The sequence below is a fragment of the Amphiprion ocellaris genome, chromosome 8 (genome assembly GCF_022539595.1).
Source record: "Amphiprion ocellaris isolate individual 3 ecotype Okinawa chromosome 8, ASM2253959v1, whole genome shotgun sequence".
NCBI lineage: Eukaryota > Metazoa > Chordata > Actinopteri > Pomacentridae > Amphiprion > Amphiprion ocellaris.
In genome coordinates, this window is record NC_072773.1 from 33,489,165 (window position 1) to 33,507,172 (window position 18,008).

An 18,008-nucleotide genomic window follows, 5' to 3' on the forward strand; every position below is an offset into this window, starting at 1 on the left:
ATAAGCACACACTGAAAACCTAAAACATATTAAATAATACTATTGCTAATTTTAGTGAGTAACTATATGGGCTATTGTTGTGAAACCACTCAGTTAGAAAGCACTCTAGATGTAGTGTTTTTTGGGCACAGTGCACAGTATTTCCTCTTCCTACCAAGCAATGAGGCACAACCTGTAGAAGTAAAAATGTTCTGTAGTAAATTCAACATACCCACAATGTGGCTGCTACTAAAACTAAGTGCTGTAGCCACACGTGTCCTGTAATTGTTGCTTAAAACGAGATAGTTTGCACGAGGTCCCATACCAGGGGTTTTCCTGACTCACAATAGACATTTACAGGGTGACTGTGCACAGTGGTAAACCATCCATCAAAGTGCATCCCATAAGAGTGAAATCCTCTTTACATACGACAAACAAAATTGTTAGATGATTAACAAGATTCAAAGTCAAATGTTTTATACCATGGATGGGGCAAAAGTTTGACCTAAACGTAGACCCAGAATTGAACATTATGCTGCCTTCAACTGAATGAGGTTGTATTTTTATTAACATGAAAAGTTAAATACAATATGTTTAGTGTTTAATACATTCACAATGTTGAAACACTGTTGATACAAAAGTAGGCATAAAAACTGACACTTACACTATTGATTTTAGATTTAGAAGTTTTCCTGTCGAATGTAAAGCTAGGTATACACAAAATTGACAACAATGGAAAGATATTAAAATTAATCATTTAAATATTTTTTGGAAAATTGATTACAAAATAAATTAACCTTTAAAAAATGAATGTGCTGGAGCGATTAAAAAATGTTAACTTAGAAAGTAAACATAGTAAACGTGCACCATCAGCTTGTCAAGCTAAAACTCTTTGACTTGTCGACAAGCTAATGCATAGCAAGTAATTAATTTAACTTACGAACATTTAAAAAGCAAAGTTATCATGCTACATGCAAAAATAAGTAAAATGTCAAATGATCTGTGACAGTATTCTATTATGAGGGAGCATTTCAACAGGAGTTAGCATGTGGACATGATATACTACTATGTTAAAAAGCTAATAGTTGTCTTGTTAGCAGTTAATATAAGGCAGTGACATGCAGTAGTTGTGTAATGTTTCTTTGTAATGTTTTCATGTTTATATTTTTAGCATTAAATTACAGATAACGGTAAATTCAAGGAGGGCGATGCTAACCTTTTGATAATCTGTTAAAGGGGAAAATAATAGAATCTAATAACCATGTAAATGCTTGATCACATCATTTGTTACCATTTGGAATGAATATACTCTTTCTGCCTATGCCTCCTATCAAATTTTGCTACTGACTTTAATAAACACCTCATACTTTGGTGGAGGATTTCAGGAGAACTAAATACTTCTGAGATTGTTGCTTGCTTAGAAATAACAGCTTAAATGAAAAAAAACCCAACATTTTCAGGACACAACGCAGGTCCGTGTTGCTCTTTTTTTGTTAATTGAATGAATTGAATTTTCTCATTAAAATAAAAAAAAAAAAACACTTTTTATAGCTCCTATTCCTGACAGATTTGACACATTACAGCAGGTCGAACGGGTTAACGCTTGTCAACAAAGTTAGTTTTTAAATAAATGCTTTGGGGCTTTAGGCCACATCTTACCAGATCACTTTATTTCATACCTATGTAAACAGCTAGGGCCAGGAGCGTTGGAAATCTTGATCAAAATAATTTCAGCCAGGGTGAAGAAGTTTTGTCCCTGTAACTGCAATGATTGTTGAGCAATGACAGTCTGGAAACTTTGACTGTCTTTCTAATCCTTCAATTTTCTTGAGAAATCAGGGAAACACATGAAGCAATTGGTGGGAAATTTAAAGTAGGACCTAAAAGTTCACAGGAAATATTTGTATCTGTCTTGCTGTTATGGGTTTATAATGTAGCCTTCTTGTACAATGGATGATGAAATTCTTGGGAAAGAATAACACTGGCAAAGGCTGGATGATACTCAAACACAAGCATTATACTGTTGGTGCGTACAGTGGAAAAAAATATCCAGTTTTTTTCCTGGTTGGTGAGACAGGTGAGTCACTTTTCTGACGGTACACATTATCAAGTGCATCTCCTGATTGGATGGAAACATGACAAAAAAGGGGCTTTTGTGTAGATGTACACTACAGTTTAAAAGTTTGTGGTCACTAAGAAATGTCCTTATTTTTTAAAGAAAAGCAGTTTTTTTTAAATGAAGATAACATTAATCAGAAATCCAGTCTAGACATTGTTCATGTGGTAAATGACTATTCTAGCTGTTAAAGGCAGATTTTTAATGGAATACCTACACAGGGTTCATAGCAACCATCACTCCTGTGTTCTAATGCTACATTGTGTTAGCTAATCATGTTGAAAGGCTAACTGATGATTAGAAAGCCCTTGTGGAATTATGTTAGCACATGAATAAAAGTGTGAGTTTTCATGGAAAATATGAAATTGCCTGGGTGACCTCCAACTTTTGAAAGGTAGTGTAAATGATTACATTTTTTGGCAGAATTTCACTAATCACAGGGTAATCTGGTGGATTACTCAGCAGAATATTTCCATTGCTTTTAACTAATCAAAAAAAATTATGTAGTCAGTTGAAGAGTAAGGATTGTGTCACAGACAGTTTTACAATCCAAAATATCTAAAAAAAAAAAAAAAAAAAAAAAAGCAGTCATTTTCCCTTGGTTCCTTTTGAATTGTTTCTGGTTGAACGTTATCGCAAAAACGCTTCAGTAAAAACTGGAAATGTGCTTAAAATGAATAGGGGATAGTACATAAATTGATTGTAGACATTGGTACATGCTCCTACCTAGTAATTTAAAATAAATGTTGAAGCACCAACCCCCAAAATAAAATGTCAGTTGAGGCTTTTCCATGTGATACATAGCACACCTGGAAGGTTAGGGAATGTGTTAAGGGAATGTGGCTCAGCAACTGCTACCCAAATTCACATTACTTGAAACAGCTCCTCCAGAGATTCATTTTTCTCCCAGTTAAAGTTTTTCCTTATCTGAACTCCTTCCTTATCTGGTCTCCTTTAAATCTTGTCTGTCTCTCACCAAGATGTTATATTAACTTCATTCGCATTCACTCTAAGTCTGTCTTTGTTGATTAAATTATTCGACCACTCAAACGGGGTTGTAGGGAACAATGTCGGAGGCTGGAAGCGGCACCAGCTCTACAGTGAAGCGGCTGATGACTGTTGGTGCCTCAGGTGTATCCGTTTTAACAACTGGTTCGACAGGTTGGGATTAACTGACAAACCACAGCAGCACACATCTCATTTCATGACGAGATCGCAGCAGCTCATCACAGACAATGACCTAATTAATGAGCCAGCACAACGTGATCACGAGGGTTTGACTCCTGCGTCTGATTGATTTGACCGCTTGTCACTGTCCACTTAAAGGAAAATCTACTCTGGAAAATTACGTTTCATCATGAGTCATGATGTTGCAACATAAAACCAACTATTATCGGCCTAATTCTTAAATGTCGAAAGGTGAAAGTAAAAAGGCTAATGTGACTGATTGACTCCACACTAAATTTTATTTTAAAACGGATGCCTAATTCTGTTATAATAGACGTTGAGATATGTGAGGAGAAGACAAGCTGATTTAAAAATCATATGGTTTATTAAAGTCTTGTGCTTACTTTCAGTTGGCAGGTACTGTATTTAGGGAGAACTACCTAAAATGCAAACAAGATATGTTTGCATACTCTTCTTGCCTTATGAAAATTTTGGCCTTTGACTTCAGAAGCATCCTGTTTAAACTATCCTCTGCTCATATCTTGCTGACAGACAGAAGCTCATGTTTGAAAACAATGTGACACCAGACACGTTCACTTCCTCAGGTTAAATATATGAAACACACTGTGTTTCATTCTGAAACTACGAAACAGACACACTTACTGTAATACAACACATCCTTGACAAGTTTCAAAATGTGTTGAAAGTATGAGAGTCAGGAAGAAATGGAATACTTAAGTGTGACGGCATTTTCATGTCTGGGCATGTCATGAGAAGTTCTTCCCTTCTGATTGACACACACCATCTACTGTGTTTAATGACCACTGATTGCATTTGGGACCCGACAATGAGCTCCATTTGGCTCCTGGAAGGTGTGAAATGGCACACTTCTGCCCAAACCCCCTGCCTTTGTTGTTGGGACTGAATTAGCAGACAGAGGCTACTCAGAGGGAGTGTGAGACCTGCTGCTTATTCACCACGCACGCTATGATGCAGCCCCAAACTCCGCCCTTTTACGCAGACACATACAGCCCTCACCCTGCCCACTTCTCACTCAGTACAAGTCAGACTTGAGCAGGGAGCACACTGCACTCTTGGATTTACACTCAACCATCACAGAGGGAGTACACTTTATTCTACCAACCAGCGCAAAGCCCCACAGAGCATAGCAGCATGGGGAGCAGCATGTCATGTGTCCCCCAGCACAACTTCAGGTTCTCCAGCAAGAGTTTCATACGCAGAAACAGGTAAGAACAACTCAACCTGTCCAGGTATTCTGTACTTGTGTCAGAGTGTACACAGAGCACATGTCATGAACTTAACACCAGTTAGTTATTTTAGACAGCGTGTTTCAGTTGGAAGGAATTCTTGGTATTTCTTCAGGGTTTGAGCAGTGGGGTTAAACAGAGGCTGTGAATTTTGTGAGGCCAGAGTAAGGATCATATGGTGATACAGGACAGTCCCGAAGTCATGCTTCAGTGGTGGCCGTCTGGCCAACGGTGTCAATGATCCAGTTACCATTTGCCTCCTCTTTGCATCTCTGTGAAGATGATCTGCTAGCTGTCAGTGAAACTTGTTTCCCTCCAAAAAAAAATCAGGACCTGACCTCATTCATTATCATGATCACAATTACAGCTATTAAATGATAAGATCTGGTTGATCACTAATGATATATAAGATAATGGCTTGTACTGACCTGTCCTGGAGGTTTTGAACATGAATAAAGGAAATGTCTGACAATATTGCGTTATACTTGGTTTTCTCTCCAATTTTCTTTAATCCTCCAGGATTATATGCCTGGGCATGTTACACTTGGTACAGCCGACTCTACTGGACTAACACATCTGTTTCTAATTAGCCTCAACTCCACTCTTCTGTCCTGTGCTGTGTAATGATTCAAGGGTCTGGTTTTGTCAAACATGCCATGCAACCATGCCATGTTTAAGTCGAAGCGACTTAAACAAAAAACGAACGTTAGGTTTCAAAATTTAATGGCTGAACCTGGAACACTGATACACCTTCCAAGACGGATCGATGGTTCAGCTCAAACAACGCATTCAGTGTTCCTGTTTCATGTGTACCCTACTAAGTCTTTGTGTTGGTGAATCAGGCCAGGCTCAGGTATTCCCCACAGAGAAGGGGAATGAGTTGTGCTGAATGCCACAGCAGTGACTTGGAGAATGCTGGGTGTGCAAATCCACTACCTGTCTATTATCTACAATGCAGTCCTCTTTCACCTTTCAACTGCAAATTGCACGGCAGTGTGTGCTTATTATATTTTTCACTGTGTACGAGTAAATTTTACAAAGAGATGTAATGGAATAGCATCATTCACCAGACACTAATTAGTGATTAATGCTGAACATAGACTTCCTGAATAGACAGTCCTTGATTCCCACCGTGAAAACAAAAGCCTGCATTGTTGTACCGAGGACACTGGCACACATATGTACAGATAAGCAGATAAACTACAAGCTGTGCTTGTAAAAGCAGTCCCCGAGCCTTATCTTTGCAGTAAGGGAGCTTCCTCATAAAGATGTGACACTAATGGTAACAGATGAGGGTCATGCAAAACAAAGAGGGACATTCAATGCTGATTTTCCTATGCATATCCTCGCTATCAGGAAGACAAGACCTGATTGTTCTGATCATTAAATAGCTGGCATTGATGGAAAAAGGACAAAGGAAGGAGCTCAGATTGATTTTTATGAGGAGACACAATTTGATTAAATATCAGTCTGCTGTAAAAACTCTACTCTGAATTTAAAGTGCAAAACAGTCGAGCAAAATGTATATTTAGGTCATCTGTCCATCTGACAACAGTAGACAAGAGTGAACTCCCATAAATAGGAAAAGGCTCTTGTTGACACTGCAGTTGGGAAGTTAACTAAACAGCAAACATGGAATAGATGGTAAACAATGGAGAGTGTGGACTAACACAGGGATTTCTTCTATCACTTGTAGCAGTCGCCTGTTTCGCAAGAAGAATCCCCAAGAGGGACAGGAGAAGTCCAACAGCATCATCAATATCCTGTGCACGGTCACCCCCAGGAAGGTAAGAAACTCCTTCAGTTTGTAGGACATGGTGATAACATGGATCTCAACCATCTGCATACCAAACAGAGCTGCTCTTGTATAAGTGTCAACATGTGTGCTGTTAGACTTTTATTGCAGCCTCTCTTCTGATTTTAACACCAGGCCTCAAGGGTTTATTCATCATCTTTGCTAACAATATGACTGGTTGCAGGAAATGTCCCCTAAAGATCTGCAGACGATAGAGAACATAAAATGGGATCCTCCGTTTCCTTATGATCCGGCCAGCGGCTGGAAAAAGAGCAGCATCAATGTGAAGAATTACGGACGGATGATTCACAGCTCCAAAGTCCGTTTCCGTTTCCTCCACTGCCAGGTGAGTGGAGCAAAACAACTTCTGACAAGCTGTATGTTGAAATCTCAGGAAAGCAACAATAAAAGAAAACAAAGATAAGGCTGCGTAATCCTTTTTGTGGTCAATGAGGTTTCAAACAATGACCAAGCCTACAGTGACACATCATGCCAGTCATCAGTGTGATCCCTGTGAGTGTCAAAACCAAAAAAAAATCAGGTGGCGAGTAACAGGATGTTGCTCTGCAGCTACCAAACACACTGAAACTAGCTGCTGGCTTTGACGTGGTGGCTGCCTGTGAATAATCCAATCAGTTTTCCACAAAGCGGACCGCAGCCTGTGTTTGGACATGCTTGTTTTTGCTGTGGTTGCGAAACATCTCTGAGAGAAAACCTCAGGGTAGAGAGAGTTCCTCTGATCCCACGTACTGATAGAGGATGTGCCGGCTCCACATGGTGGGAACAGCAATTTATCAAAGCAGTGACACAACAACTCTGTCAAAAAGTGAAGAGAAAACATTGATGGATGGAGTGACATCACGGTGGCAAGAGAACATATTGCAGCATCGAAGAACTTAAAGCTGCAAAATCAAATTTCCTGTGAACGCTCTGTGAATCAGCAGATGATACAAGAACAAGATGTCATAGTACAAAAAAAACCTGTAATATCTGACAGACATAGTTCTTTGCTGATGTTTAAATAATGATTATTCTTCAGATTACTGAGGTTGCAATATTTGACTCCTCATGACAGAAACATCAAAAAAGAAATTAAACCTGAGTATAACATGAATCTTCACGTCTGTATGTGCATGTGAGGTTTCAGTTCATCAACACTAAACCAGCAGGTTTCACAGATTCTAAATTTAAATTTGTATCACATGACATCTCAAACATACCTCTCACCTTCTCCTACTTTCTCTGCAGGATATACACGACTGCTACCTGGATCTCTTCCAGACACACCTTCATTTTGTCTCCAACAACACAACTGGATTGACGTACCAGGTAGGATTTTTTTAAACTCAACGCAGTCTCGTCTCTTCTTTCAAATCTATAGTTTATCACTATGTCAGGTCTGATTTTTTAATAGGTTTTATGTTATGTCAGCATACCATCTGACAGTCGTACCCTGTCAACCAGCACTATGTTGGTAAACAGAAAGTATGATTCTGTTACCTCACTTGTCTCATAAAGCGTGAGCAGCCATTAATCATCGCTTCACTGCGCCTGCTGAAAACTCAACTCTGCGTCAAAAAGAGACAGCTAAGCACCTGTATACAGTATTAGTCAGATTATAGATGGTGGTATATGGAGGGCAGACATCAATACGTCATTGGCTTACAAGGCTGATCTCAGTGTCATGATGATTAATTTTTGGTTAAAGTTTAGAGCTTAAATTGAGCATAACATCATGGGGAATGATTCCATTTAGTTTTTGAATAAAAGAATGTTTTCGTCCACGGAAGCATGATCAAACTTTTGTGTTGTTTTGTGTTTAGGGGACTCTTCCGTTGAAAGAACTCACCATCTGCAACTTGCAACAGAACTGCAATCACAGCCAACCCCAGGAATTCGCCTTTCAGATAAACGGTAAGTTTAACTTCGCTATAGCGTTGGCACCGTGCTCTGGTATGTCTTAATAACCTGTTTTGTTTTATGGGCTGCATTGAATCAGCTAATCAATCACTCAGACTGAACCTGGCAAGAGCTTTGTAAACCAGTGGGTCAACAAAGGTGGCTAAACTAGAGAAGAAGCGAAAATACTTTTTATCTAACTTAATTTAATGCTCAAAATCTGTCACTATTTATATTTTGTCCCTCTACTGGTAGGCTACTATGTTTGTCCCTCTCATCAGTTATGGATTAAAGTAAAAATTCTCCTCATTTTAAAAAAAAAAAAAAAAAAAAAAAAAAAAAGCCTAAAAATCACACACTATTTAAGGCTGCAGCATTTCCTATGTTATCACATTCCAGTGATTCAAAGATGCCGCGACCGGCCCCCTCACCTCTTCACCTCCACTCAAAGCCAAGACTAACTAGAGCTGGGCCCCTTTCACCCTCGGTCAGAGGGCCAAAGCAGCCTTAAAGGCCCTGCTTGTTAGACAACAGGTGCACTTCAGTCAGTCCAGCTGTCGTGCAGGAAAGTCCAGCTACCGCTCTTAGCCATGTCACCGCATATAATCTATGGTCACATTCCAAAAACTGCTCAGGTTAATGCCTGTTAGAAATGCCACTTAGCTTTTGAACTTTAGATTTTTTTCATTAAGAAGAAATAAGCTGCTATAGCAATTAAATAGCTTTGGTCCTTGCGTGGGAAACAAAAAGTCAGAGATTAATGTTAAATTACTGAACTAAAAAACAATCCATCATGTGAAAAGTCCATCCCATTCACAAAGGTGTAAAGTTTCTGTGTTTATGCGTCTATCTTCCCAAAATCTCTGCTGTCACAATATTGACACACTTTGGTTGTTTTTTCATAAAATTGATTTAGCAATTTCCCAGATCAAGTTTGCTATTTTGTGGTATTATATTTCAGTTCTATTCATTGTTCAGTGCGAACCTTTATTTACTTTACGGGAGGCATCACTGACAGGAAACATGCGGAGGAAGCGTGACGAAATTCTGAGTCAAGTAAGAGATGTGAGGTAGAGATTTCCTCTGCGAGTCCAGCTTCTTCCTCACACTGAGCCAAAAAATGTGGCGTCGCCGAGTTAGAGGGTGACGAAGCAAATACAGCACGAGCGGATGTGTGAAAATTCCTGGAAGCTTTCACATGGTCTGAATTAATGTGGCTGTGAAAGTTAGATAATAACGGATAATTACTTTAAACAATAGTTAATGACCTCTGTAAAGTGAACAAAACTTTGAGAGTATTCACTATGCTCGCCTTGCCTGAACTGTAAAAAAAAAAAAGCACTTTTATAGGGAGTAAAACGACATAACTTTGTGCGGGAGTGCTGTGGTCAAGGTCTAAAATTAAGAGCTGGAATGAAAAGAGAAGTCAACAGATGAGTCCAAAGTAGCTGATGATTAAGGAGGGGTTGACGGGCCATGATTCCAGACAATTACAGTACAAAGCCACAGGGCTGGGATGAAATAGACTATCTGTGCTGGTTATCTCTGGTATGTGTGGGACTGATAGGTAGAGTCCAGCTCTCTTCATCCAAGGCCCTGTTCATTCCTCCTGGGTTAGCAGTTTGTGGGAGGAAGACTCTCCTACAGTCTTTAAATGCCAAACAGCAGGTCAAAGGGGCTTTTCTGTAACAGGTCTTAAATGTGGTTTACTGTCCTGAACATGTGTTAACGTTTACTGTATTTGTTTCATAACTTCCAAGAGTGTGAACTGTAAGGATGTGCTAACGTGACAAAAAGCTTTATAGTAAAAAGCTTAGAAAGAGAAACCTGGGTGACACTTACCCTTACTGACCTTGTGACCTTTACACCCTGCAGGCGTCAGTCTTAACCCCATCATTGTCTACTGTGCCAACCAAGAAGAGATGGACCTTTGGTTTGGCCTGCTGAAAGAAAACATTGAGGCTAATGGAGGCACTGCAATTGCACCTGAAAACTACACCAGAGTCAAAGTAAGTTTGGCAATACCATTTTTGGTGTTTGGGAGTAGATATATTACATCAGGCTGCACAAAAAGTTCTCTTGTGCCTTTTTGTTTCCAAATTTGAACTCTTTGAGTCTTTTCCAACCCACCTGGTGAATTAGCAATTTCTGATGAGGCAGGATGTGTGTGAGTGTATAAATTTGGTGACTCAGTAGGCCACTGCTGCCTCTCCCTGAGGCCTGGATACCAGGGAGCGGCCTTGACCTCATCGTGGGCTGCATCAAACTAACCCTCACATCTGCACAAAGTTAAAGTGCTGACTCTACACCCACAGGTTGGGAGAAGGTTGACGAAACACATGAACCTAGATGTGTCACGAGAGAAGAAAACAAATGAGCTCCTGATTCCTTTATAAGCCTCAAGATTAGAAGCATTTTCGATGAAGAAACATTAGTGACATTCCAGGGAGAGAGGCCACATCAACATGTTTAACTTTACTTAAGGGCAGAGCTCTTCATATTTACTTTGTGATGTGTCTAACTCCTGTAACCCCATGTGTGCTTACTGTAGCTAAACAAGGACGAGACTCCTGAGGGAAGAGAGGAACTGAGAAACTCCATCAACAGAGAGCCCATCTATGAGTGGGAGGGGTCTCAGCGGGACAGCCTGGGCCCCATCACCTATGTAACGAAAGTCCGACTACAACACCTGCCTTGTCAGGTACGACATCACTGCAGCTTATCAAGAATGAATCATTATCCCCTATCGTTTGACCATCTATGGAAATGTACCGTACAGCAGACTGTAACTCATGATACATACATGTTTGCAAACCCTGGGAATTTTTCACATTGTGCATAAAGGCAGAGTATCAACAGCTCTAAATCCAGGTGACTCACACAGTTTTCTAATTGGGCAATACACACATTACCTCAACACAATGTAAGGAGTGAGTGACGAGGGTGGAGGCCATATTTTGGCAAACTGCACCTCTCCTATTATCATTATTTTTCTGACACAGTGAACGGTGTCAAATACCTGCAACCACCTGATGAAAAAGGACTCCATGCAAACCAAATCAGACATGAACACAAACAAACAATGCTAACATAGCTTCACGTTGCAGCCAATAAAAGCAGTAGTCATGACACAGCTTGCATGAATATCTGTAATTAATTCACTGTGGGAAATAGCGGCAGCCCGATTGAAGTGTGTGAGATTTAGGGCCTGGGTGTGTGAGAGGCATTTGCTGGGCTCACGCAGTGACTCGACTCACCTCACAGCTGGAATGTCAGCTGTCTGTCCGGACACACCCTCCCAAAGAGAGAGAGGAAACATAAACTCTCAGTCTGCCGCACCTTTAAATGCCCCGCTAACTGGTTTGACTGAAGCTCTTACTGGGATTTAAAGCATGCCTCACAACACAGTATTAAAGGATAACAGTGGCATTTTTGCTTCAAGTTTGCACCAGGTCCCACGGTTACCTTTGTACCTTGTGCTAGTCATAGTCTTATCTCTACTAGAGTTATCAGCGCTTACTTTCTTACCCTTAGATGTATTTGGTGCCTGTCTGTCTTGCACAGTATCAAAATTTGCCGAGAGTTTAAAAAACAGAAACCCTTAACAAGGAACTAAACCATCATGCAGCCCTAAAAAGTTCTGACTGAAACAGATTTTTATCTAATGTGCCTTTTGACACAATGATAATAAAATAATAGATGGTAGGAAAGTGCTAAAGTGGAATTAAAGAATTTTGCAACTAGATAAGAGTAATTACATATGTCACACACACTACATAAAGCTAACTGTGATCGTATGTCCACAGGAACAGAATGACAGACTACTGGTGATGTATCCATCAACCCTGATCATCCTATCAGAAGAAAATGATGGACTCTTCTATAAGGTACCAAACTTCTATCACATCCTGAGTTGTGTTCATCCAGTATATTTAGTGTTTGCATCAGGAAGTTGTGCTAAAGAGTCATTGTGATTACAGGGAAAACTTGCGCTCAACATGATTACGGTGACCACACCTTGTCAAGACGTCAAGCCCAACACGTTTAAGATTGAAGGTAAATACACCGAATCAATCTCTTTACCGTGTTGTCATTTAAACTGACATGTTAAAGGGATTTTAATGAGTACATTCTTGCGTATGTTTGATGCAAAGTGGCCTTTTCCGTGACACTGCTCGCGTCACAGAGTGTAACCCCTCCATGAATGAGCTGGTTTTATCCCTGCTGAATAACAATCTTGCTATAGCACATTCCAGTGAGCAAGTGGACCAAATGACGGCCTTTGTCCTCTCCTCTTCACTTCCCAGGGAAGCTGATCAACCCCATAGTGGTGTCCTGTCTGGATAGGACTGAGTTCTGCGACTGGATCCAGCATTTCAAAGCTGCTGACGTGCCCGTTCTCAGTCCCCCGCCCCCCGTGTATGACATCATCTACACCCCGACCAACAAGGAGGTGAGGCTGTGTTTGCCTCTGTTCACAGGCAGAAAATTACGTTACTCACAGCTGCTAATGATCCATAACTATATATGACTATAGAGCGATATCTTTCGTGACTATGCAGGTGGTGTGAAGTGAAGTATGAGGAAATGTGATAAAGGAGACAGACCATCTGGCCTCACCTCTTTAGTACATTTACATGGAGAATGATTATGAACTGACTTCATTCATCTCTACTAAAATTACAACTACCAGTTCAGTAGAAGTCTAAAAAAGACTTTGCTTCCAGCTAAATTTTTAATCCTTTTTTTGTGTCCTTTTATCTCCAGGCCCCACAGTTTGACAGATGGACTGGAAACAGTCAAGGAAAAATAGATCATCATAAATTCAGCCAGTCAACAAGTGGACATGGGTCCCTAAACCTTCAGTTACCAGTTCATGAGGAAAACCCTCTCTCCCCCGGATACTCTGAGCCCCTCTGTGTAAGTCAGCTGTTTACATGTTCTTGAAATAATAAACCTGATCAAACACAGTAACACTACAATATTGACCCAGGTCTAAACATGGTAGCAAGGTATTGTAGACTGCTATAAAAGACTTGTGTTTGTTTTGGTGGAGCTGAGCAGCAACACCTTTCTTTAGCACAGTTAATTATTAAGCAATGTCTACAGACCAAAGTGCTCCTGTTACAAATGCTCAGGTGTTGATCGTCAAGCTCATTTTTTTTTTTTGCAAAACATTTAACCATCAAAACAACTTTTAAATGCAGGGAAATAAGAAACTCTGAGATTCTGCTTGAGGAGTAAAAAGTTTGCCTGTTAACTTCAGACTCTTTGAGAAGTACTGAAGCACTCAGCATTATCAGGACATCTGACCAAACTCCCCCAAGAGAGGGGCCATGCAGGCCGTCTGCCCATCCAATTAGCTTAAAGTGGAGAGGGCTGAGTGCCCAGAAGAAATGTTGCTGTTCACCTTCAGATCTGAACCACCACTCTACCAATTAAATTAATGGAAACTTTTTTCCCACATGCTCTGTTTGCGAAAAAACACAAGAAAACTAATGTTGTAGAGTGAAGACAGTTTAGAATGTTTTCTCCCATAGGACTCAGGTGTTAAAGTCTCTGTTGCAATACATGTAATAAAACCACAACTCTCTGCTGACTTCTTCTCTGGGTGTGTTTGTTTCTCCCTACAGTACAGCTCCAGCCGTCCCTCCTCAACTGAGACTGCCCGGCTGGGCAGCAGAACCAACAGCATGTCCTCCCACACCAGGCCTGAGCGTGACATTCGACCTTTGTCGCAGCGCTACTCCTCCCCCCAGCGTGGCTCCTACCTGCAGCCAGCAGAGAGCTCAGTGCTGTCGCAGATGTACAGCACACCCTACTCTGGCCTACATCGTGTCAGCCCACTGCGCCTGGAGAAAGCCCCGCTTGTCAAGGTAATTCAGTCTGGCGTCTTAACTTGATAACCAAATATTCCCTTTGAGACTGTTGACTTATTTTACATGTCATGTGCACAGTAACTAAAATAGACGCACCAAGCTTTGGGCTGAGAGGGTCATCGTGTGTATGGTGTTAACAAACGGAGTAACGTTGGCGTTTACGCAAACTGAAGTTGAAAGATTGAGCCACTCAATTGCGCAAGGAATTAAATCTCAATTATAAAAACATTTACTGTACTTATCTCTATGTATCTCTGCTGCGCCACTATTCATATCTGGCAGTGGCCCAAGATATGAGTTTATTAATCATATCATAAACCCCAACGCTATTTGTGGATTATGTAATTGTTTACTGTGTTTATGACTTGAAGTGTGACAAATCAAAAGACGGAAGTAAACTTGGTGATTGATGTTTCTTTCCTCTCATGGTGTAAACTAACTGTCATTTCTCTTTAAATCCTCAGTCTAACAGCTGGAGTACTCCACAGACATCCCTGAGCTACTCCCTCAACACCCCCCAGCGCCACTCAGACATGTGCGCCCCACGACAACCCTTGTCGCCTCTGTATGATGAGCCCTGCAGCCCTGAAATCTACTCTCTGCATGAGGCCAGGCCGGTGGTAAGTGGGTCAATGATACTGGATCCATTGCTTCAATTTACACCTGTGCAGCCTGTGTGATACCAAGCAGTGCAAACACACACATATACCTGTAAGCACATACCACTATGGTCATGTTTTTTTTTAATAAAATCGCAAAAAAAAAAAGCAGGCCCAGAACATAGAAAAACCTTAACTGCCAGATTTAGTCAAATCCTTAATATCACTCCTACTTTACAAGCTTATAGCGGTACGACTCTTAAATGTCCCACTCTGTTCTTTAGCAGCAGAGCTGGAATGAACCGATCCACTTTCGACACCACCAGCAGGAGCTCCTGCCATCCTCCTTCCAGCTCCACACCCCTCCCATGGGCAGACGCTGCAGAAGAAGCCTGGTCCTGACTAACTCCAAGGGTCAGGCTATGGGCCTGGAGGTGGAGACGCCTCAAAGCCAAGCAGAGCAGAGAGCAGAAGCTGTGGCAAGGCTAAAGCTGCTGCCTCTGCCCAGCCAAGTGCCAGAGCAGGTGAGAAGCACAGATACACTCATCTCTCAGGACACTCCGGTTTCTTGGAATGCTGTGGTACAGAGTGAAATACTCCATGGTGGTAAAGGAAGTATATATGCTTGTGGTGCAGGTGATATTTGAACAGGTGTTTCAGATGAAACACATATTTCAGGAAACATGAGAGTGTTTGTTATAGTTGATCGTGGGATGTAACTTTCTCTGTTTTCACATCTGTTGATAGATACTTCTCCCGTCGAGCTCTGTGAGGAACAACGCTCAGATGCCTTACGGTTACTCACCAGGTAAGAATTGAAAGCACGTACACTCGATGAAACATTCCTCTGTTATGTATAGTGTGCCTGTGTGTAGTGTTCAAGTGTGTTCAAGCCCTAATAAAAACATCTTTACCTTGAAGATGTTTGATCTTGTCACACGTAGAGTGTTATTATCCAGGCAGAGCTGGATAAATTTATAGTTTTATAAAGCAACAATGGGCACTCTTTCAAATTTTAAACATTACAGGGTCATATTTCCACACAAGTGTGAGTTATGAAAGTCAGCACAGTGAGCCGCCTTCCTAAATACCACCAAGGACACAGCGCATTGCTTGCTCTCCATTACACCATAAATCTAACACTGCACTTCGGATTGACTGAACTCTTCAGTCTGTCAGCAGGTAGACAGAAGTTCAAAGGTTACAGAATCGAAGGTGCAGCAAATGTGACAATGAAATGGAGCTCAGCTCCGAACACCACTTGTGCAGATATCCTTAATGTAAGAGAATACTGTTCCGTAGACCGGATTCACTCCTCCACTGTGACTGATAGCACACAACTGGGCACACCAATCTAAAGGCTCTTATCGCATATGAAACAACCCTAGCCTTTATCTGATAGCAGGTTATTTTTTAAATGTGCAATAATTTCATTTGACAGGTTGCACGTTTTTATACTCTCTGAATATAAATAGCAAGTTAAGGTGCAGTAACAGTGGCATGCTACCCTACTGGTTTTAAAGTTACAGCTTATATTATTTGACAATGCAAATCACGCTATGATTAACTGTGGGACTGTGTTCAAGTTTATTCAGTCAGCGCGAGGTTTGTCTTTCACGGCTTGAAACTTAATGCCTGGGAATCTTCTTTCATCCTATAGATCACCATTCGTACCTCGAACCCACAGAACCAGATGACCAGGAAATTGACTATGACAACATTTGGGACTACGACTGTGATACTGGAATGATTCAGCCAACGTCTGGAATTTCGACACACTGGACAGGATTAGACTTTGGGGCCACAGGCCTTGGTGCCATGGCAACCCAGCAGAGATGGTCATAAAACAAAACAATAGCGCCGGCACTCGTCTGGACGTGTGCAAACAACAGATCTCTATCAGAGGGATAATAAAAGCCAACAAGCACAGCCGGTGTTGCTGCTGTTGTGTACAGTAGGAACCGACAAATCCCAGGAACTGCTTTGTTAGATGTGAGGTAGTCGAGCAGAAAATGCAGGTATGAAAGAAAATGGCAAGTAGTAAAACATTATGAAAGTAAAAAACTACAGATGTCTGATATATGCAGCATTCAAGAAGAAGACAGCAGAGCTTTAATGTTATTTTATTGTACTGCACTGTGAAAGGTTTAATATGAGGTACCTCCTGTTTTCTAAGAGTTAAAGGATTTTCTAACAGGCTGTCCATTTTGCTTGTTATGCGTTTCCTTTCGTTTTGAATTTAAGCTATAAAAAGCATTCCATCAGGGCTTGTTATAGTAGAGAATTTATGTATATTTTTGTAAATGTTGTACATTTATTATATTACACTGTCAAGGTGAATAGATGTGGATTCAAGTGACTGCCTTAAAGGTGCTAATATTACTAGTAAGACTGTACAGTACTGACACCCGTGTGACTTTTTTCCATTTTTGTTTGAAGTGTTTATATATATTTGGAAATAAAACTAAAAAATTATCACCCAGTTTGTGTCTGATGCAGTCTTGACACTCTTGTATGTACAGATGTATAGGAAATGAGTATATTGGCTAATTTTTTTGAAAAAGTAGCTAACAGTTCATTAAACTTACAATTTCACCAGAACATAGAAAGACAGAGATTAACAACACTTCAATTTTTTTATATTAACTTGTATGTATTTATTTTTACTATTATTTGTCTTCGGTTTTACTTTATTTTCAGTTTTCTTAACTGCATGTTGAGCAGTTGTGACAAAGCAGAGATCAATCAAGCTTTTTTTAAGTTTATAATTTTGATCAAACCAGTTAATGTACAAAAAATAATTAAAAAAAATCAGACCATATCCTTACATTTAACATCTACACACAGAGTAGACCCCACAGGCTGCAAGATGCCTTTCTCCTTCATTTGCACAGAGCATTGTCAAAATCTTGTGAGATATTAACCATCATCTATGCACCTAAATTAAAGGTAAAGGAGACATGCTGCATTACTACTTTAAAAGGAAACTAAGAACCTTTTTGATCAGGCAACATTCCTTTGAAATCTGTGTAGGACCTAGTAAAGGATTTTAGATAAATATGTATTCGATTATCCATATGCACTTATGGAAATGTACCAAAATCTAAATGGGTGTTTGTGAGAGGACTGTCTGTTACATTTTCTAACTCAACTTTGCCATCTGCTGAAGAAAAATTTGATTCTTTAATAGAAATTCTTGGCAGGCAACAAAGTTGACTATGCACATCTTAATAATGTATTACATTAATTAGAAGCCTGAAGTGAAAATCTGGGTCTCTTAAGAAAAAACATTTTGCAAGTCATTTG

General features: G+C 40.3%; 1 protein-coding gene and 1 long non-coding RNA gene across 4 annotated transcripts in view; one reads left to right on the forward strand and one right to left on the reverse strand.

The window, feature by feature from the left end:
* LOC118470804 (uncharacterized) overlaps positions 1-18,008 on the reverse strand; it is a 132,774-nt gene that overhangs the window by 2,881 nt on the left and 111,885 nt on the right. The gene's annotated exons all lie outside the window — the stretch shown is intronic.
* Positions 4,332-17,184, forward strand: plekhn1 (pleckstrin homology domain containing, family N member 1). Of its 2 annotated transcripts, none has more exons than XM_023277506.3 (16): positions 4,332-4,509; positions 6,227-6,317; positions 6,510-6,671; positions 7,574-7,654; positions 8,149-8,239; positions 10,100-10,233; positions 10,776-10,925; positions 12,031-12,111; positions 12,205-12,280; positions 12,532-12,677; positions 12,992-13,144; positions 13,858-14,100; positions 14,568-14,723; positions 14,987-15,226; positions 15,450-15,510; positions 16,363-17,184. In XM_023277506.3, the coding sequence occupies exons 1-16, from the start codon at positions 4,436-4,438 to the stop codon at positions 16,545-16,547; spliced, it is 2,124 nt and encodes a 707-aa protein (XP_023133274.2). In that variant the 5' UTR covers positions 4,332-4,435; the 3' UTR covers positions 16,548-17,184. The 2 variants fall into 2 exon arrangements, with proteins under 2 accessions (XP_023133274.2, XP_035807410.2); XM_035951517.2 differs by having other exon boundaries at positions 14,990-15,226.